Source organism: Sceloporus occidentalis, unplaced genomic scaffold (assembly GCF_023333645.1).
Source record: "Sceloporus occidentalis isolate IW3139 unplaced genomic scaffold, rSceOcc1.0.p SCAF_1, whole genome shotgun sequence".
Classification (NCBI taxonomy): domain Eukaryota; kingdom Metazoa; phylum Chordata; class Lepidosauria; order Squamata; family Phrynosomatidae; genus Sceloporus; species Sceloporus occidentalis.
The window spans coordinates 212,088,220-212,110,743 of record NW_028316981.1 but is presented as its reverse complement, the minus strand read 5'-3'; the positions used below and the strand labels follow the sequence as shown (position 1 = coordinate 212,110,743).

Sequence of the window (22,524 nt, the reverse complement as noted above, 5' to 3'; positions counted from 1 at the left end):
CAGGTTTAGTACTTTTCAGGGTAAACCCCAGAATGAATTCACTGCTGCACTGACCTCAATGCTACTGTGCCTGTGTGAAAATGAATGCCCATGGGCATGAAGTTCTGGTTTACCACTTATCTGCCATCCCTTCTGTCCACACAGTATGACTGAGATGCATAAAGCCATCTTGGAAGGAAGATCCTTTCTGTGATTAAGTCTGAGCACAATTACCCAGAACTAGATCCCCCTAAACACAGTAGGATTTACTATTATAGCAAGCTTGTTTTCTGTGACTTCCAAGATTAGACATGGAGCAATGGATGCAAACCACATGAAAAGAGATTCCACCTCAACATTGGGAAGAACTTCCCGACAGTAAGAGCTGTTTGATAGTGGAACACACTCCCTCAGATAGTGGTGGAGTCTCCTTTGGAGGTTTTTAAACAGATGTTGGGTGTGGGGGGATGCTTTGACTGTGTCTTTCTGCATGGCAGAATGGGGTTGAAATGAATGCCCCTTGAGGTCTCTTCCAACTCTATGATTAGATGATTTGATGATTAAGCAGGTACAAATAAATGGCTTTTTAGAGGACAAAACCCTGAATTTTCACTAGAAGAAAAAAAATGACCTAAATTAAGGTGATCATACTTTGGATATGCCCTGGGAAATTTGGACACACCATGGCACACTGGAAAAGACAATAATGCTGAGCAAAATTGAAGGCCACAGAAAAGGGTAGTAGACTTCAAAGACATAGCTATATTAGTCTGGAAAGTCAGTATTCCAATGAATCCTGTAGCACTTTAATACTAACTGAAAGAAGGAAGCTGGTAGTATGAGCTTTTGTAGACTTGAGCCTTCTTCCAAAGCTGCATGGGGTGGAGACTAAAGTAGGCTCATGTTTACAAAAGCTCATGGTAAGCTTCTTTCTTTCAGCCAGTCTCAAGGATGCTAAAAGATCCTGTTCCATATTACACATAGATTTACTTTAATAAAGGAAAATATAATCCTGAGCTAAACAATATGGTAGTTTGGAGATCACAAATTCATAGGCCATTATAACTAGAAATAAACTTGGCAGTACAGAGCACACACAAAGATATGATTATGCTCTAACTTAACGTTTAACTTTATGAAGTTAACCTTCTTAAAAGGTTATAAAAAGTTATAAACAGATACTGTTTCAAAAGGCAGGGGAGGCAACAGCGATTGATGTGAATTATACATATTGCATACTGGAAGTCAAGAAGATTAGGGAAAGCATCAATCCATGGCATGAAGAAGTATATATATTGTTTGTTTTGCTCTGGGAAAACCTGGAGTATCAAATGCTCTCATCATAGAAAAATGCCTAGATAAAGGTGTTATACCCATAGTTGGCAAGTTGCCACAGGCCTTTTAGTCCTGAAGTGATGAAACATAACTCAGATTGTATCGACAGTGCCCCTTGACTTTGCTTCTGAACTCATGAATAAACTTGTGTTTACTGGTAGGCCAGCTGGTGCAAACAGTATTCATTGACTAATAGTCAACTTTAACAAGTGGTCAATGAGGAGATATAGGCCTGAATCCTGTTGGCTATTTCCAACTAGTGAAGATTATTTGATTCAATTGTTGAATGATGAGTAGACTGGTAGGTAAATCCCACTCATTCAAGGCATCTCCTCTAATTGAGACTAATAATAGATTTCAGGCCAATGTTCACGATGGAGAGAAGGCACCTGATGAAAATGCCTGTATTTGGATCCACACCCCATTATCAGAAGTAAAATTAGGGATTAAAAGAGTGTTTTCTACAAAACATTTCCAGACCATAAACCACTCTTCCTTTCTTATTTCCATTGAGACCCATCTCTTCCATGTTGTTTATGTGTTATTTCTACCCAACAGACAGCCTGAGAAATCCTGGATCCAGCGGAAGGTGTATGAATGGGACCCTTACTTTCAGTTTCCCAGCAGAATGATCAGCATGGCTGTGCTGGCCATAATATGCCTTTACATGGTAAGCTGAGAGCCTGCATATTATTTGGGATTTTTGTTTTCATCATTTTTTCAAGATGATTCTGTTGTCTGTACAATATATCCAAGAACTTTTAGGAGAAAAATGATATCTCCAAGGCAGGGAAAGACAGTTTAATGTGTCTCAACAGCAATATATTTTTAATAAGGATTGAGCAATATCTTTCATTAGGACCACTGATGCCTGCTTCTGCAAAATAATAATAAAAATGTACATATGCAGATGTAATTCCCAGTTGCATCTGCCATGTCATCAAGGAAGAGTCCAGAAATTTGGTCTATTGGGTTGGTAGCCATTGTGTATGTCTCTGCTGCATGATGGTTACTGCAGACTGTGGCCACACTTACACTGCAGAAGTAATGCAGTTTGATACCACTTTAATTGCCATGGCTCAATGCTATGGAATTCTGGGATTTGTAGTTTTGTGAGAAATCTAACCTTCTTTGTCAGAGACCTCTGGTGCCACAATAAACTACAAATCCTGGGATTCCATAGCATTGAGCCTATGGCAGTTAAAGGACTGTCAAAATTCTTTAATTCTGCAGTGTGGCAGTATCCTAAGAGAAGGGAAGAAGTGTTAAAGTATCAGCTCTTAGTTTGCTGGGAAGTACAGGTAATGGTTTTTTACAATCTCCATCAACCACAGAGATGACATATCCCCTGAGAATTGTTAGTTGCCTTTTTTTAAAGCCCAGAGACCCCAGAAACTGCTTAGAGTAGAAGCACAGAGCAATATCATATGCAAAGCCTGGAGTCTAATTAGAAAAAGCGAATTGAAGCCAAATTATTGGCATTATCTAGTGGTCTGAGATTGTTGGGATCATTACTCTGGTGCAGGCCTTTTGAATGCTGATAGTCTTCTTCCTCTGGTGGATAAATCTATTCCAACCAGGTAATGGAAGTCATTTTCATAGCAAATAAAAACTGTACCACAATCAGCTACTCATGGATGGACTAGCAGCATGCAATATTTTAGAGCTCATGCTATCTGCAAGGTAATTAAGAACCTTTTTAAATCTACTTTCCCTCCAGTTTGTTGTGATGGAACATTATGTTTACATGCAAGTTTCACATGTACTGGAAACCTTGGAGTTGGATTTTGAGGCACTTACTGCTTCCAGCAACTCATCCAGCAATGCATCAGAAGTAGTTTCAAGTGTCCAACATTTGAAAGAATTTATTGCCACCACAGAAGGTACCAGTTTGGGGGGATTCCCAGTTCTAAATCCAGTTTCTGATGTACTGAATATATGGATATTGGCCACAAAAAAGAATACAAACAAACTGACCATTACATGTGTACACGTAACTGTCTTTTACACGTGTGGGTATCCTTTTTTGGTTGCTGCATGGGTTGGTATTCCCTTTCTGTGAAGTGCCGATCCTCCCAATTTATTGTACAATCCCAGATCTATTCTTCCCATAGCCAGATGTACAATGATCATAGTGCTGCTGAGACCTCTGGAAGACCCTGGCCAATATCAGTTCTGCTGTCATCATTTTGCATCCAGCTATGGGAAGGTAAGAGCCAGCATGGCACAGTTATTTGAATGTTGGAATTTGACTCTGGAGACCAGGATTTGATTCCCAGCACAGCCATGAAACCCACTGGGTGATCTTGGGCAAGTCACAGGTTCGTAGCATCAGGGGAAGGCACAGGCAAACCTCCTCTGAACAAATCTTGGCAAGAAAATCCCATGATGGGTTTGCTTTAGGGTCACCATAAGTCGGAAATGACTTGAAGGCACACAGCACACACTCACATGAGAAGGTAGCCAGATGCTTCTCCAATCTTGCCTGTTTGCCATGAAGTAAGAAATGACAATGTGAGGTGGCTCTGGGGCTTTACAATAAGGGCCACATGACTCTATGTAGCATGGTTTTGCATACAGATATTTATCTCACCCAGAGGGGATGTTGGATTGAGGCCATAGTATGTCATTGAGATACAAGTGCTACAATGTACTTCCACTTAAAACTGCCTCCTTTCCTCCAACTAGTATCCATCTTATGTGTTCACACATCCCATGACATTGTGTCACTCCCATGTAGAAAAACTCCTGTAGTGACAAAAGAATAACAAGAGCATATCACTTGAGGAGATAGGAGTCTGGAACTTTGGTCAAGGCGACTTGTCTTTCCCTATTTATTGGCAGATTAGATGCTGGAGCTATATGCAAAACTGTATATACAAAGGATATACAAATTCTTGTTACTGCAGGGCTAAATCTGGGAGAAATCACTTTTCTTCTGATGTTGTTCAGAGTTTTGAAACGTCATTTTTTGGTCTGAAACTCTCAGACTTCCCTGAGCCAGCATTGCCATTCCATGCTGTTTGGAGATTCTGAGAATTGTAGTAAAAATGTAACTTTTGCAAGTTGTGGAGTTTAAATGGAATTTTCCTTTGAGAAACTCTCCCTGTTGTTCAGAAGTGATATGAAATTGGGGTGAGCAATGAAATGGCCAAGATTCAGTGTGCTGTAGTGGTTTGAGCTTTGGACTAGGACTCTGTGGAAAGGATGAGGCTAAAGATGATGGTTCCTTGTCCCATAGGTGTTTGGATTTTCACCACCTTCACGGCCTGTCTCACATGTATCAGCTATGTGTTCCACATCTTAGCCTGCTACAGGTATGCATGTACTCAGGCCTGTATTTGTGACAGTCCTTACTTCTGCTGGAGCATAGACATGGGGGGAAGAGGGTTCAAATTTCTGGATGATCTGAGAACAGTTTGCAAACCAGCCTTCCTCCATTTACATGACTCCACTAAATAGTGCATGTCTCTGCAGATATGAGGACTGGAGGCTTACTTTTTTGAAATGCTGAAATTCTGACTCAATTTTCAAAGCACAATAATCCCTTTTTCTAGAAAACACATGAAGCGACTGTGGGCAGGGCAGAAGGAATTCCTTCCACTGGTATTCAGAAAACTTTCATCTTCTCAAAGTGTGGTGAGTCCTTACTCTGTCTGATCCTCAAGATTCACTTCTGTAAGGAAACTATGCCTTGGACCAGCCTTTGTAATCTCATCATAACTGTTCTGCTGCTACCTGACTCTCCTCTCCTCTCCTCTCCCATTTGTATAATTCATTGTTAAGAATTTTTGAATATATCATAATTGTTGCTACACCTAGTATAGATTGAAATGTTTGTGTGCGTGTTTGGGTGTGTGTGAGAGAAAAAGACCGAAAGAAACTTTTAACTCGTGAAGAAATATTTCAGTTCACTGGGCTATAAATTAAAAGCACACATTCTGATACAATGGATTGAGAAAAGGAAAGAAAATATTCAAACAAATGTGTGTGTGTGTGTGTCCTTTTGGATAGGGATGGTAGCTTTCCTTTTTACATTGTCGCATTTAGTGTATCAGAAAGGCACTTAACTTGGATGTTCCATTGGTAAAACACAGTTTTATTTCAGTGCACTTGACTGACTGACTGACTGACTGACTGATTAGCTAAAATCCAGTTGATTTATCAACCCATATGTTTTTAATAAGTTGACATCTTTGGGTGCCTGATATATATAGTAGGGTGGAGAACCTGTGGCCCTGCAGATGCTGGACTACAATATCCATCATCTCTGCCTGCTGGCTATAGCTGATGGGAACTGGAGTCCAACAATCACTGAATAGACATATCCTTGCTGTATAGGCAGTATAGGTGGTGGCACATTGTACTAAATATGGTTAGATATTGTTTATCTAACCCTAACACCTGGCACGGCAACAATGTAGGAGGATCTGTTAAGCTTTCTTGTCACCAAGTACCAGGAGTGCAGAAAGGCTGTATTTCTTTGCAATTGTATTCCTAAAATGAAGAGCTTTACTTTTCCTCAAGGGAATAAAACATAAACATGGTGGCTCAGCAGTTCAGATGCTGACTCTGATGATCACAAGGTCAGCAGGTCAGCAGTTCAAGACCCAAGCACCACATGACGGAGTGAGCACCCATCACTTCTTCCAGCTTCTGTCAACCTAGCAGTTCAAAAGCATGTAAAAGTGCAAGTGGATAAATAGGTACCACCTTGGTGGGAAGGTAACAGCATTCCATGCAGTCATGCTGGTCACATGACCATGGGATCATCTTTGACGATGCTGACTCCTTTGGCTTAGTAACAGAGATGAGCACCACCTCCTACAGTATGTAGAGAGATCTTGTAGCACCTTTGAGACTAGCTGAAAGAAAGAAATTGGCAGCATGGACTTTTGTAGACTTCGGTCTACTTTCTCAGATGCATTCTTTGGAAATAGACCTAAGTCTGCAAAAACTCATGCTGCCAACTTACTTCTTTCAGTTAGTCTCAAAGGTGCTACAAAATTTCTCTACATACTGATTCCAGAGACTAACACAGCTATATCTTTGAATTCTACCACCCCCTACAGTCAAACATGACTTGACAATGTGAAGTCAAAGGCTTTCATGGCCAGCATTCATAGTTTTTTGTGGGTTTTGGGGGCTATGTGGCCATGTTCTAGAAGAGTTTCTTCCTGACGTTTTGCCAGCATCTGTGGCTGGCATCTTCACCTGATACACAGATAGACTTGATGGCTCTCTGAAGATGCCATCCACAGATGCTGGAGAAACATCAGGAAGAAACTCTTCTAGAAGATGGCCACATAGCCCGAAAAACCCACAAAAAACGATGATTTGACAACCTTGTCAAAGGGAAAACCTTTACCTTTATTTTATTCACTTCTACTGCAGAAAACAAAGGGGTGAAATTGAGAATGAGACTGGCATAGGGGCTGACCTTGCTCTGTATACTAGTGAGTTTGGTCATTGCAAAGAATAATGTTAGCTTCTTTCTGCCTACCTCCACACAGGAGTGGAGACAATTGTCAGATTTTATGATCAAACTGGAATATGACAGTATGTTGGAAAAATGAGATGAAATGTTAATTGTTGGATTTTACATACATATAATAATAATAACTTTATTACAGCCATTTGGCCAGCACAGGCTTTTACATACATGGATTTCAAACATCAGTTTTTTAATGATTGCTTAGCATTGTTATTAGGGCCTTCAGTTAAAAAACAACAACATTGGCCCAATGAAGAATTTCCATTAGAAATGCAGGTCAGGCTATCAATATGCTCTTCTTAGCCATTACACAGGTGAGAAACTATCATATATAAATGTCTCTCCTTTTTTATTTTTTTGAAACACTAACAGGCATCAATAGCAAGATACTCTGGCTGGCAAATTGCATACATCCTATGGGGTAAGTGTCAATCTATGTTGTGAACAATCATTCACTCTTGGAGTTGCCCTTTTATTTCCTTTTTAATTGGCTGCATGATTTATTTCTAGGGTACCTGATCATCCACACAGTGCAGTGCCTTTTGGGGGTGATGCTCATGTACAGTTTCGTTTTGCCCATCATGAATGGTCAGGGGATAAAAATGGTAAAAAGCTGGGGAATGGTGATGTAAGTGCCTTCCATTTTAGCTGAATTATTGAGTGGCTTTTAGTGGTTGAGCTGTGAAGCAGCATGTTGTTCAGCTGTGAATTTTCTAGGGGGCTTTAGATAAACCAGTATTGTTTAGCCTGCAATGGGTGAAATGCTTATAGTGCTGTAGAAAGCTTTATTGTTAGAAAGAGCCACTGTTTGGAATCTGCCTGATCTTGAACACAAATGACTTTATTCATGTACTGATTCAGATCACCTCCATATCATATTTTCTTGCTTGACTCCCTCCCCGAGCCTTTGCTGTCTTGAAAGTTATCACTCCAAGGTTGATGGTGAATCTTTCTATGTTAGGCCTTGTCTGCATGCGCCAAAAGGCCCGTTTCTCCCTTGGTACTGGTGTTGTCCTGTTTGGATGACACATCTTCCAAACTGATTCTGGATGATGTCCAGCATGTTCCACACCAGAACCAGAGCATTACAACCTTAAAATGTACCTAATGTTCCGGATTTGGAGCCCTTCATTCTCATTCTGTGGTGGCTTTTTGCATGGGCATCTTGCTGGGCCACCCGGCACATCCACTGCCACCACAGGTCACTCATGTCTGAGTTCAGAATGAGCTACCCAGCCTTGTACTTGCTGGTAGGTGCCTTGATCTGACCTCAGAAGTGGGCAACCTGTGGCAACGGCAGATGCGTGGGATGGCCCAGCAGGACACCCATGCAGATAGCCAACACAGTGCAGGAATGGAAGGCCAGGTAATAGGGGCAGGTTGAGGCAGATATGGGAATAGTATACACTGGGTTGCCCAAAAGAGTACCATTGCTCAGCCCATGAGTCATATACAGTCCTAACGCCATTTTTGTGGCCCATTGAGGCCAGCTCCCATTTTAGAGGGGCGTAAAACTGTCCAACTGTGTCCTCAAAAATCTCTAGGAGTACAATTGGCTATTTTAAGGCATTTCCAGGTGAGGTGTTGGCCTGAATTATGTTCTTGGGGATTTTTGTCAGGTGACTAAAAGTCCAGTTTCTTTTCTTTTTTCTTTTCTTTTCTGGAGTATCGATTGCACCTTGTGCAAATTTCACTGAAAAGGTTTTCATGCACATGCAGTTCTGTCAGTGTGTTTGGATAGGAATTTACCCTTTTGAGATTTCATTCTCCTTATTTATACTTCTGTGAATCTTTGGGTAGAACATGCTCTTGTGCCTGTGTCATGCTGCTTTTGGCTATGCAGGCTTCTGCACTCTATCTGAGAAGCTGAGGAACAGAAGGAAATATATAGATATCTGAAGCCCTTTTGACTCAAGACAAGTCTTTGTCTCCAGTTGCCTTTATTTTTGTCAATTTAGTCTTTTAAAATGCTAACTTCCCTTCCTTTTTCTGTCTCAGTCTCACACTTGGCATAGTTGTGGGGCTCATGCTACTGCAGATTGCCACCGCTAGCATCTTCTTCCTTCAGCCAAAGATTTTACTGAATGACAAGGAAAAACCTCTGGCTCTTGATAACAGGTCAGTATTTATTAGTTTATTTTATTTACCAGGAAGTTGTATCACCATTTTTCCATAAAGACTCCACATTTTTTCAACTTGCATAAACAAGCAGGAGAAATTGTTCTCAACCCTGTACAGTACCTTTATGTCTGTCTCTCTGTGTGTATGTTTTTCTGAGTTCTATTGAGGACTTCCTGCCTATATACTGTAGCGCTATGCTAAAGAAAATGTTGCTATTTCTACAAGAGACAAATTAAAGTTTTGATCCATAGCAAAACGTATGTTCAAATGGAAGATAGAAAGGGTTTTTGTTGCTGTTGGGAGGGAAAGGAGACATAACACTGAAGATTAATTTAGTCTCTAAGCGAGTGCTTATCATGCAATGTGATGAGGGGGACTTACATTTTCCCCCTAATGTGCCAAGGACTAGTACATTAGCTATAACTCTTCCTTCCTTTCTTTTCTCTGTTATGCTTGGGAGGGTGCCACTGCATCCAGTCTTGTCTCCCTTGTTGTTCAGCACCTATATGAGGCTGCTGGAAGAGGCCATTAGGAATTTGGGTGTTGGGTGTTATCCGTATACTGATGACATCCAGCCCTTATTTCTCCTTGTTATTGAAATTGTCTGGGGTAAGTAGGTGCTGGAGCAGTGCCTGGATGCTGCAGTGCACTGAATGAGGGTGGATAAACAAACTGAATCTTGAGAAGATGGAGACTCTGTGGATTGGTGGTTCTTGCATCTGGGAATTGGGTAGGTTGCCTGCCCCGGATGAGGTTACACTGCCCCTGAAGGTGCATAGTCTGGGAGTATTCCTAGATCCATTCTTGTCACCTGATACGCAGATAGACTTGGTGGCTCAGAGTGCTAGGGGTCAAAACTTCGACTATTCCACCAACTACGGACTTTATTGGACAGGGATAACTTAGCCACATTTACTGGTAACCTCCCAATTAGACTACTGCAATATACTCTACATGGGACTGCTCTTGAAAATGACTCAGAAACTTCAGCTAGTGCAAATTGTTGTTGGTGGTGGTTACCACCCTTGAGCCGATCCTGACCTTTGGTGACCCCATGGATGAGACATCTTCAACACTCCCTGTCCTCCACTGTTCTACTTAGTTCCTGCGAATTCATACCCATGGCGTCCTTAATAGAGTCGATTCATCTAGCATGCAACCTTCCTCTCTTTCTGCTTCCTTTTACCTTTTCTAGCATTACTGTTTTTTCCAATGTGTTGTACCTTCTCATGATGTGGCCAAAGTATGACAACCTCAGTTTAATCATCTTGGCTTTCAGGGAGATTTCTGGCTTGATCTGTTCTACGGCCCATTTGTTTGTCTTTTTGGCTGTCCAAGGGATCAAGATGCTGCAAAATGTCCACCGAATGTCCACAGGAGACTAATGCTAGAAAATGCAGCAGCTAAATTGTTCACTGGGATTCTTTTCATGTAACACCTGTTCTGAAGGAAATGCACTGGCAATCAATACACTTGAGGCCAGTGATCACCACTTTTAGTAGCCCTGATCTAAACAGCTTTGTGATTAGTTCAGATTTATAACCGAACCCACTTATAATTCCATACTAGAAATGCCCTTTGAAATACAGTTTGCTGGTATCAGAGTAGGTTTATTTATATTTATTCATGTCCTCCCTCTTTCCTGGCATGGGACTCAAAGTGGCTTACAACAAGTGTTTGTTGTCTGGTAGACTCTCAGTGATAAAACTAGATCATTAACTCAATCCAGCTATTGCTACTGAAAATGGCAGTCCTGTACAGACTTCTCCTCCCTTTGTGGTGACATTTAAACTTACTTACCTATGTTGTGATGCTTTGATGTTCTACTTTTCCCTGGAAGCACTCAGACTGATGACATTGTGATACAGAGAGGTGTGTTGCACAGGCAAAGTGCAGGGGAGCAAAGCTGGATGTGTTTAGCTGGTGCTTCCAAGAGCAGACTGAGGCTACATCTACACTGCAGAAATAATGCAGTATGGCACAACTTTAACTGCCATGTCTCAATGCTATAGAATTTTGAGATTTGTCGTTTGTTGTGGCACCAGAGCGCACCAGAGCTTTGTGACAGGGAATGCTAAATATTTCACAAGACTACATATCCCAGGATTCCATAGCACTAAGCCATGGCAGTTAAAATGGTCAAACTACATTGTTTCTGCAGTGCATTTGCAAAATTACATAGCTATAGTGGTGGGATCAGTGTGTAATAAGATATACAAAGATGCAAACTGTGATCCTGTTCCCTAAACTTTCAAAGAATTTTTTTAAGATGATACAAAAAATAATGAGTATCTAGTGAATTTAGGATGTTGTTAATTTTATTTTACCCTAGATCACATACAGTATCAAGAACTGGTAGAGCTAAATAATAAAATAATAAAATAAATAGTTTATTTATATTTCCTGCCTCTCCCAGTTGGATCGAGGCGGGATTACAGCCTAAAATACATCCCAAAACAATTAATAAAACATGACAACAATAAAAATTTTAGTTGGAAAATCAACTCTAATATCATTAATAGCTACAGTAATAAGATTACAAAACAATCATAGTGAGAGGGGTGGAGCAGTATCTCCTATATAAGGTCAGGCAGGTACCTTACATGATGGCTACATGAGGGGAATCCATGTAAGTTTGGCTAAAGAGGCACTCTTGATTCCCCCAAGCTGGATTTAATTGTACACATGAAAACTAGAAGCAATTTGATTGAATTTAAAACTGCAACACTACATCCTGTTTCTTGAAGCTTGTATACTGATGTTAAGCTCTCCGTGGCGTTTGACCATTGATTGATGGACTGATTGTTTTCAGGAAAGTGTTCCACAATTTCAACTACTTTCTGTTCTTCTACAATGTGATGCTGGGTCTGGGTGCCTGCCTGTTCCGTCTGCTGTGCAGTGCCACTGTGGGAGCCTGGCTGGTGGCACGGATAGACAGGACAATCATGCCCAAAGGCTATGAAGCAGCTGACATGGGTAAGGGCCCAGGGTCCTCAGGATCCAAGATTCTCAGACATGCTTGATTAAACAAGTAAATGAGTAAGTGAGTAGACCCATAAACAAACACAAGAAAAAAGCTATGGCTGCACACTTCTATCCATTTGATAGATAAGAACAGTCACATAACACTTTACCAGACTAATGAAAGAGGCCCCGATTTGATGTAAAAATATTGCTGTCAGAGGCAAATAGTAAGATATTTTCTCCCTACTCCATCTTATCTCTTCAAGCCAACTGAATTATTTTTTTCTTTAATACTGCTGATGAGTGCCAGTGGCAATCACTTGGGTTGGAGACAGCTGGTGCGGTAACTCATGGTGCCACCCCACACATTTACCTCCTTCCATCCCACACCATACAGAAATGTTAGTAATGTTCAGTATACTAAAATTACTCATAAATCGTAATTTCTGTATATCAGAGAATGATACGGCAATAGTTGTGGCATGAACAACTAGCTACACTAAAATTATACATTTCAATTACAATGTCATAGAATGATAGAATCACAGAGTTTGAAGAGATCATAAGGGCCATCTAGTCCAACCCCATTCTGCCATGCAGGAACTCTCAGTCAAAGTAGGGTTGTTATGTCCTGCCAGCAGGTGGGACATTCACGGTTTTAGCAGCACCAGGACGGTCCCGTCCCGATTGCCGCCAACTCCCGGGTTTGGGGCTGGCTCCAGGGCCTGGCCTGCTGATGTGGCTGGCTGGGCGCTCCAGCTGCTGATGTGGCCGGCTGGGTGGCCGGCCGGCCAGCCAGCCAGCCAGCTCCTCCTCCTGCACCTCCTCCTGTGCCTCCGCGCGCTTTGCTGCTGCGCGCACCACTTCAGTGCGGCCGCACTGCCTGCTCCCTTGCAAATGTTTTAATTATTTTTCTTCATTGCTGTTGTTGTTGTGTGCCTTCAATTCATTTCCCACTTATGACAATCCTAAGACAAACCTATCATGGGGCTTTCTTGGCAAGTTTGTACAGAGCAGGTTTCTAATTGCAGTGTTCAATTCCCCCCAACCCAAGTCAGTACCCTAAAATACTATAGTACATTCGCTTTCTAGAGAACTCTCCCATGTAAATTGCATATTAAATCAACTCTGGGTTTTAATCTAAGGTAGTGGTTTCCAAACTTTGGGCCCGAACAGACAGGCCAAAATAAAGCTGCTTAGAGTCACTTTGGAGGTATGCTGTTTAAACGACACACACATCTTAAGAATCCAGAAGCTGCGCCAAAGCTGTGCTCCAGTCCTTTAGGACTGGAACGTGGCTTTGGTGTGGCTTCCAGAATTATGATGCACGCATCATTTAAACAGCATATCTCCAAAGTGACCCAAAGCAGCTTTATTTTGGCCTGTCTGTTCAGGCCCTTTATTCCTCCGGGTGATTTGGACTTTAGCTCTCAGAATCCTTGAACTTCAGCCGAGCTGTATGGCACTTCTGGGAGGTGAAGTCCAAAATACCTGGAAGATTAAAGGGAGTTATTTAAGGGACTGGGCCTATTTTAGGTACAGAGTTCAGCACATTGGATACTTCTTTTAAAATTTGGAGTAAAACCTGGAATGGATTCATCACACCCACTGACATGGGTACTGCTTGGAAGTAATGCATAGCGTTATCTGTAAAATGTGGCTCTGGGGTAATGAAGACCTGACAATGTTCTCTTTTCACATATTTCACATTAATTTTAATGTTCAGTTTTGGGGTGTAAGGTTGATTCACAATTTATTCATAATTTAGAAGCAATTTTCTGAATGTCGTTTTGGGCATCAATGGGCATGAGTTGGTAGACATTTTTATATTTTCAGATTTTTTTAAAGTAATTGAATAGGACATACCAGTAACATATTAGGAAAGTAATGATTAATGTATTACTTATATATAAATTAATGTCAATGTTAGCTTTTCAAAATAATGTTCATATGTACTCCAGAAAGTACTGACACTTTTCTGAAAAGAACAGGTAGGGTTGACCATTTCTGGTTCTACCTAGGATAACAAGTAGAATTATTATGTCACTGCAGGATTCAAGACATGGATTGGGATGCTCTTTATGGACCACTATCACACAAATCCTACTATTATCTGCTTTTGCCATGTCCTCCTGACCAAAACCAGAGGGAGGCAGCAACAAAGAGGCACCTCTTATTGTCATTTCAATAATTTAACAGGTAGATCTTAGCATTTGATTCATACTGGAGATGCAACTCTTTGTACATTTATAATGAATAATTTAACTGTTTTTCTCCACACAGTGAGAAAATCCTTTAAAAGCTGCTCAATTTTCAAGAACAGATCAAGACTTTATGCAAACAACACGTGTTGGGTTTTTTTCAAGGACGGGGTTAGACAGAAAATCACATGTTGTGTTTTATCTGATGTGAGCTGCCTTGATCCTACTGGAAGGGTGGCATATAAATAAAACTTTATTATTATTATTATTATTATTATTATTATTATTATTATTATTATTATTATTATTTTCTGTTCAGGAAGCTGTATACATTTTCTGTGCAAATACAGATTCTTGTATAAAAAAGTCCATATGCATATTGTATATGTAATAAGTTTTAATTTGGAAAAATTCTCATCTATCCAGGATTCTCTTCTTTTTTAGTCTCTGTGGCGGGATACACACCGCCATATAGTACGTATTGTATACGTACTAGGGTTAGGAAGGGGCGGTGCTTCCGCACCCCCCTAACCCTAGTACGTATACAATACGTACAAGATGGCGGCGCCCCTTCTACATGGGCGCTGCCATCTTTACGTACTGGACGCATAGCGTCCAGACGTGTCGCGGTGCCTATGACGTCGTGAATGCGCCAGCGGCGCTTCGCGATATCATCAGTGCGCTGCAAGAAGAAGCTCCGAAATGGAGCTTCTTTTTTGCTCCGCGCGGGAGCCGCGCGGTTTGGCTGCTGCAGCTCCCGCGCGGAGCAAATGGCGCCGGCAGGGAAGCGCCGCAAAGCGGCGGTTTGTATCCCGCCTGTGTGTGTGTGCCTTCTAGTAGCCTGTTGAATTATGGTGACCCCATGAATTTCATAGGGGTTTCTTAGGCAAGGAATACTCAGAAGTGGTTATATAGCCTACAACACCTGGTATTCATTGATGGTCACCCATCCAAGTACTACCAAAGAGTGACCCTGCTTAGCTTCCAAGATCAGCTGGGATCTGGTTCCTCTTGAGCATGATCTGAATATTTTTAAATATTCTTTTTATCCCTAATGCATATGTGATAGCAAATATTACAAATGAAAGATGTACATTTACTAGTAATGTTTAAGTGTTTTAAGCTGGCAGTAGGAAATGTCAGAATATTCTATCATTTACTGTAAATCCTTCAAACTAGGTGAGTGCTTTTGGTAAGTGATCAAATTTTGTCCTGTGTGGTGCTTCATCCTGTGCAGATGTCAGCATCAAGAAATGTCCTATCTTTAAAATGTACATTAGAGGATGTGTGGGAGTGTGTGTGTTGCGTCACAAGTAAGAGATTGTGCTGGGGGGAGGGGGGCGAAAGGATAATGGTGCCAAGAGTGCTTGGCTCAGCCCATAGCTGGAGTCAACGGCTAGATTATTTTAACAGATGATTGTCTGTTGCCTGTGCCATCAAGGGAACAGAGATTTGGAGGATACTGATGTAAAACATTCTGGAAATTAACCTCTTCTTTCTTCCATTCTTTTAGATTTCAGAGTATCAAATAAAGCCAGGACAAGATGGCTGCTGCTATATACCCTTCTAAATAACCCTAGCCTCTCAGCACTCAGGAAGCCAAAGTGATGGTTTTACTCTATAGATGCACCACTGAGTCACGTTGCCTGCAAAGTTCTACAGATTTACTGGAAACAAAATAAAAATCCTGGAGATGATACTGTAGCGTCCATCATATGAATGCAATTATCTAACTTACCTAATGTCTCCCTTCAAATGTTGTTGGATGGCAGTTTCCAGCACTCTTCACTGTCTGGTGGAGCTTGGTGCAAAGGATCATATATATTTACTATTAAAAAAACAACACCTGATCCCAGGAATTTGTTTAGCACAGCAGAACTGAATAGAGTTCACAGGGCTTTCAAAGCATTTCAGAGTCCTCCCTCCAGTCCATCTGCCATGGTCCAGGCCTCAGAGGGAAAGAAGAACCTTTGGACCTGATCCCCTTCTCCACCACCATTCCCTTCTCCTTTCGTGTCGTGTCTTTTTAGATTGTAAGCCTGAGGGCAGGGAACTGTCTTATTAAAAATAATAATTGTAAACCGCTCACAGGGCTGAAGGGCGGGGTATAAATACCATAATAAATAAATACATTTCAAAGAAGAATCCACTCTGACTTCCTTCCAAGCTTTATCCATTTGGCAGAATAATTTAATGAGAGTGAGAGCAATTTGTTGTTTCTATTATTAAACAATAGAGAACCAGAAATCATTGCAACTCTCTTTATAGACATAAAATTAAAATAAAATAAAAATACTGATGTATTTTCTAAACATTTCTACACTACACAGAATGAACTAGAGATGTACCAGTCCATGGGGCGCATGCTGATGAAGATCTCTGTATAATACTTTTGCTGGATTGGTTGTTGTTGCTGCAGGGACGTAGCCAAGGGGGGGGGGTTCTTGGGGTCCAGACCCCCCCTTCCATTAGAAAAATGAATGGTGTGTGCTGCTGCGCTGCCACACTCAAGCCCCATTATAATGGTGGCACTTAGTCTGGACCCCCCCCCCCCCCTTCCCAATATCCTAGCTACGTCCCTGGTCGCTGTGTCCTTGTTCATACATGGATCAGCCCTTGGGACTATACTAAAACTGGCATGGGATGTAAGTCACCTGTTCATGTATGGCAACCCATGAATTTCATAGGGTTTTCTTAGGCAAGGAATTCTCAGATGCTGTTTCTGCCAGTTCCTTTCTCTGAAATATAGCCTACAGCACCTAGTTGGTGATCTTCTATCCAAATATTAAGGAGGGCTGGCCCTGCTTAGTTTCTAAGACCAGATGGGATCTGGTGCATTTAGGGTTGTTGTTGGTAACTGCCCGCAAGCTGACTTCAGTTTCTGTGAATGAGGCATCTCCAAAAGACCTTATCCTCAACATCCCTGCTCAGTCCCTGCAGACTTAGGGTCATGTCCTCTATGATCAAGTCTATTCATCTGGCATGTGGTCATCCTCTCTTTCTGCTGCTGTCTTTCCAAGAATAGTAATCATTTCTAATGAGCCATGTCTTCTCATGATATGCCCTTATAACTAATAAAATGGAGTCCTGAACAATTCTTATACTAGACTTTTGGGAGGAGGAAAAAAAGCTCTCAGTGCTGCAGTTAGCAGAGGGAGGATGGGTGAAGAAATATGTTTAACTCCCGTTCTTGCTGCTATTTTTCCCCCCAATCAAAATTACTCCTTACACAGTCTTTGCTCTACAGGGCGAAAGATCTTAGGGCTTGTACATTCCCACTAGCCCCTTCCTAAAAGCTGTCAGGGAAGGGAGCTCTTGCTGAAATTTGAGATAAAAGGCAGGTCCTGAAACTGAAAAGCTGGAAGGCTACACATCTTGACAGTCAACACTGATTATAATTTTAATCTATGGGCAGAGCAGTTATCTGAAGCAGATAGTGGGGTGCTGTCAAAGAGTTGCCTTATGATTTGCAAGTAAAAGGCATTGTGCACTTATTCCACCTTTCCCCCAGATGTTCTCTAGTAAGAAAAGTGGAGGAAGCAATAGGAAAACTCAACAGAGCTGCAAACTAAAGATGGCCTAGTTTTGACCCAGTCGACATGGACAGTGGTGCCTGATGGGAGAAGCCTGTCCCACAGCCTTGATTTCTGGCCTCAGTTTTACATAGGCATTGCAGATGTTTGTCATGTAGTCTGCAGCTGGTGGTAATAAACCTCTACTTATTGGAAATCATGTATGTTAATAGCAATCTCAAGTCTTCAGGCATCAGCATATACATAGCCAAATTGGTACCATCCGTATACATGTGGGAGGCATCAGTATTCTAAGAAGGGGAAAACATCATGGTGGTGATGATAGCATGATCAGTGGCCACAGAATGTTGTTTGTTGCAGAACAAATGGAAAACTGGGGTGTTTGTGATGTGGGGGGAATGGAGCATCCTGGCAACAGCAGCATCCCACACTACATAATTCTGCACCTGAAAGAGGAGTATCCTACCACTGCAGGCCCCACTTGGGTTAGGAATAATAGCAGTTTGAAGAATCACCATAAATTTCCAGGTACAATCTTAATTTCAAGTGGCCCAAGATTACAGGCTGCAGGTTTAAAAAATAATTTTTTTTTATTAACAATTCAGTAAAACACATATCATACAAACACACACAGAACAATTGTACAGACCACATCAAAACATCAAAACTTCCTAAACTATACAAATGATTCTCAACGAGCCTATTTCAGACTTAAAAACTCTTAACATTGTCTAACTTGTTATCATCAGAAGCTTAATTATATAGTCAATATACTTGATTGTTAATCCTTATTTATCTGTTTTTGTCCATTCCCATTCACTTCAATTTTTGAGCTTAATTATCGTCTATATACCTATTATCCAGAATTATCTATAAGTTCTTATAGATAGTAGTTTTGAACCACTTAATTCTTGGGTTTGGGAGAGATTTTGGAAGCATACAGAGCTGTAGTTTTATGCTTACCTGTAAGTTTCAATGAATTCTAGGAATAAACATGGACAGATCAAAAACATGGACATGACATCCTACAGCCAATGTATTACTTGCAGGGAGTTCCTTTTTGTTGTTTGTTAACTGCTGTCAAGTCAATGTCAACTTATGGCACCCCGCTGAATAGCCCTGCTCAGATGCCAGCCACAGCTGCTGGCGAAATGTCAGGAATAAACTGTTCTAGCAAATGGCCTCATGGCTTGAAAAACCCACGAAAAACTATAGCCCTGCTCAGATCTTGCAAACTTAGGGCCGTGTCTTCCTTGATTGAGTCTATTCACCTTTAATCTGGTCTTTCTATTTTCCTATTGCCTTCTACCTTTGCATGCATTATTATCTTTTCTAGTGAGTTGTACTCTAAAGGCACCAGATCCCATCTGACATGGGAACTAAGCAGGGTTGTCCCTAGTTAGTACTGAGATGGGAGGCTGCCAATGAATACCAGTTGCTGTAGGGTGGTATATTTCAGAGGAAGGAAATGGCAAAGTCATCCCTTAATATTCCTTGCCTAAGAAACTCGTATGAAATTTATGGGGTCATCATAAGTCAACGGGTGATTTAAAGGCATTCACACACATTCTTCTCATGATACTTCAAACTATGGCAGTCTCAATTTAATCATCTAGGCTTTGTCTTTTCACAGTCCAGGGGATTCCCAGAACTCTCCTCCAGCATCACATTTCAAATGCCTTCTCTTCCTATTACCTTTCTTCACTGTCCAGCTTCCACTGTTATAAATACAGTGGCATTAGACTCTGCCAGTAGCACCAGCATAGCCTCTTGCTTCAGAGGAACACACAGTCCCACCACCATGGAAAAGCAGTGCCATGATGAGTGATTAGTTCTTTATTGAAGTAGTCAAGGTGTAACTAATTTACATTATGATAGTAACCTAATGGGGATAACTTTTAATTGGGATGCTTTTGTTACTGGCATAGTTGCAAAGGTGTGACCTCATTAAATGATGGAAGAAGATAATAGCTCAAATGTTGGCTTATTATGCTGTGTCTGATGCAGCTGCATTCAAATTTTTAAACAGTAACTAAAAGTTAGTATTTTAAATACTTTTGAGATATAGGCAAGAACTTTTTAGTTTTAAAAACTGTAACAAAATAAGTTGTTAGTGTTCCTGTTTGAACTATAATGCAATAATGATAGATTTCCAAGCTCTGGTTATATCCAGGATTGGGGCCTTAGTCTACATAGTGTTCCCTATGGAATTTTCATCCATTTTATGTCATAAAGCCTATTATGACGATAGTTCTATGCATGTTTATCTGAGAGCAAGTGACACTGAATTTACTGCATAGGTTTGGGCTGTACATTTTACTCAGTAGTATGGCTACGAAAGAAAACCAGCATGCCATAGTGGTTTGAGTGTCAGACTATGATTCTGGAGACCAAGATTTGATTCCTTGCTCAGCCATGAAATCCACTGGGTGACCTTGGGTAAGTCACACTCTCTCAGCCTCAGGGGAAGGCAATGGTAAACCTTCTCTGAACAACTCTTGCCAAGAAAACCCCATGACATACATACATACATATTTTATTCGGTCAATGACCAGCATTGACTGAATTAAAAAAAAATACAAAGCATGATAATATCCCATGACAGGTTAGCTTTAGGGTCACCGTAAGTCAGAAACAATTTGAAGGCACACAACAACAATGGCTATGAAAAATGGACACTGAAGAAAGGTGGAAGCAAGAAAATCAACACATTTGAAATATGGTGATGGAAAAGAGTACTTATGAATGCCATGGGCTGCTAAAAAGACATATTAATGGGTTTTAGAACAAAACAAACCTGAATTTTCACTAGAAGCCAAGATGGCTTAAGTTTGGACAAATGACAAGATAACCTGACATACTGGAAAGGATTAAAATGCTTGGCAAAGTAGAAGGCAGTAGAGAAAAAGGAAGGCTGCCTTCTACTTTGGTGGATTGATTCAGTCAAGGAAGCCACAGCTGCCTTGAGTCAGCAAGACCTAAGCAGGACAACTGATAACACAGCTCTTGAAGGTTTTTCATTTGGGGGGGGGGGGGGGTTATTATTTTTATTTTGAGAAGGGATTGTTACATAGTGTCATACATTAATACAGTTCTGTTGTTCAAAAATGCTTTCTGTAAACAAACCCTCTACTATCATATCATAAAATACATTATTATTCTACTCCGGTTTAATTTATATTTGAACTAATATTCAGAATATTCTTATTCCCATAATCAAAATTATCGTTACATTTCATAGACCGTTTCATATGTGCATTAGATTCTCTTGCTGCATCCAAACTTTACCTTTACTTATCACTACTTATCAAGATTCATGCAATATAATCATTTTGTTATGAAATTATGCATACATACCTACACTTAACCTTTCCAACTGATTATCTAAGAGTTTGTCCTATACATAGTATTAATTTCTTGATCATTTTAATAACAGTTTTAATTTTTTATAAAATTAATAAAAGCGTATGATAACAGTGCCAGGGAAGGAAGACACAGAGAGTTGTATTTACTTCTGCTGTCATTTCTCTTTATATTTCTTACGCATTATCATACAAATGTTTACTATTCTCTCCTTTCAATGAAATTTATTAATAATTTCCAATCTTTATTCCAACCTTCTTTCCAACCCTTTAACATCAACATCATTCTATCCAGTTCGATCATCTCCACACTTTTCCTTAACCAATCTTGCACCTTTGGTGTTTCGTTAAGTTTTCACTTATGTGCGTATACCATTCTGGAAGCCGTAATTAAATATAGAATAAATTTTAAATGTTTCCTTTCTCCTTCTCCATCGATTATATTTAATAGAAAACTTTCTGGTCTGAAGCTGATCTGTATTTGTAAGATATTTTGTTTATTTTTGTGTATTGTTTTCCAATATTTATTTGCTTCACAGCATGTCCACCATATATGATATAAAGTGCCAATTTCTTTTCCACATTTCCAACATTTACCTTCTTTGTCTTTTCTCATTTTAGCCAATTTATTTGGTGAGAGGTACCACCTGTGTAACATCTTGTAGTAATTTTCTTTTATGTCAGCCGAAAGTGTAAATTTTAAGTCTTGTCCCCAAGATTTCTCCCATTTTACCAGCAAGATGATATATCCAAAATTTTTGGCCCATCTAATGGTACTTTCTTTTATCATTTCTTGCTCAAATTCTCTTTTTAGGAAAATTTTATATAATTTAGATATCGTTGATTTTTCTGACATCATGAGAATTTTATCTAATTCATTATCTTCTTTCATATCTTCTTTCTTGTAGTTTGTCTTGTTTAAATCTTTTGCTGATTTGTCTAAACGGAAACCAATAACAAATGAATCCTTTCTCTAATTCAGTAATGGATTTCAATATGGGTTCCATTTTGACCCATTTTATCAAGTCTTTGTATTTTAGAGGTGCTTTTGAATTTGTTGCTAAGTTAAATTTCCAGGCTTCTTGGGAGAAAGCCAATTAGGAATCTTATTATAAAATTTAAATCTTATTTTTCCCCAAATTGTTAATAATGATCTTCTTATTATGTGGTTCTTGAATTCTTTGTTGACTTCTGCTCGTCTGTACCACATGTAGCCATGCCATCCATAAATTGCGTTGAATCCTTCTAAATGTAATATCTTCTTATCTTCTAATTTCACCCAGGATCTGATCCATTCAGTTGCACAGGCATAATAATAAATCTTTAGATCTGGGACTCCCAAACCGCCTCTTTCCTTTGAATCTTTCATTACTTTCCATTTAATTCTGTGTTTTTTCCTTTCCCATATAAATTTTGACAGTTCTGCTTCCCATTGTTTGAATATTTTTTCGTTGTATATAATAGGTAAATTTTGGAATAGGAAGAATAATTTTGGTAGAGTGGACATCTTGATAAGTGATTTTCTTCCTAGCATA

The 22,524-nt window shown here is 40.2% G+C and overlaps 1 protein-coding gene across 1 annotated transcript in view; it reads left to right on the top strand.

The window, feature by feature from the left end:
• LOC149323321 (stimulated by retinoic acid gene 6 protein-like) overlaps positions 1 to 16,227 on the top strand; it is a 38,360-nt gene extending 22,133 nt beyond the window's left edge. The window contains exons 9-18 of the mRNA XM_089510932.1: positions 1,873 to 1,984; positions 3,035 to 3,197; positions 4,556 to 4,631; positions 4,872 to 4,953; positions 7,181 to 7,229; positions 7,319 to 7,436; positions 8,807 to 8,926; positions 11,742 to 11,905; positions 13,946 to 14,092; positions 15,608 to 16,227. Of these exons, the coding sequence (XP_089367058.1) occupies positions 1,873 to 1,984; positions 3,035 to 3,197; positions 4,556 to 4,631; positions 4,872 to 4,953; positions 7,181 to 7,229; positions 7,319 to 7,436; positions 8,807 to 8,926; positions 11,742 to 11,905; positions 13,946 to 14,092; positions 15,608 to 15,702 (1,126 nt within the window). The 3' untranslated portion in view covers positions 15,703 to 16,227. The remainder of the gene's footprint in view (positions 1 to 1,872; positions 1,985 to 3,034; positions 3,198 to 4,555; positions 4,632 to 4,871; positions 4,954 to 7,180; positions 7,230 to 7,318; positions 7,437 to 8,806; positions 8,927 to 11,741; positions 11,906 to 13,945; positions 14,093 to 15,607) is intronic.
• Positions 16,228 to 22,524: the final 6,297 nt, after the last annotated feature.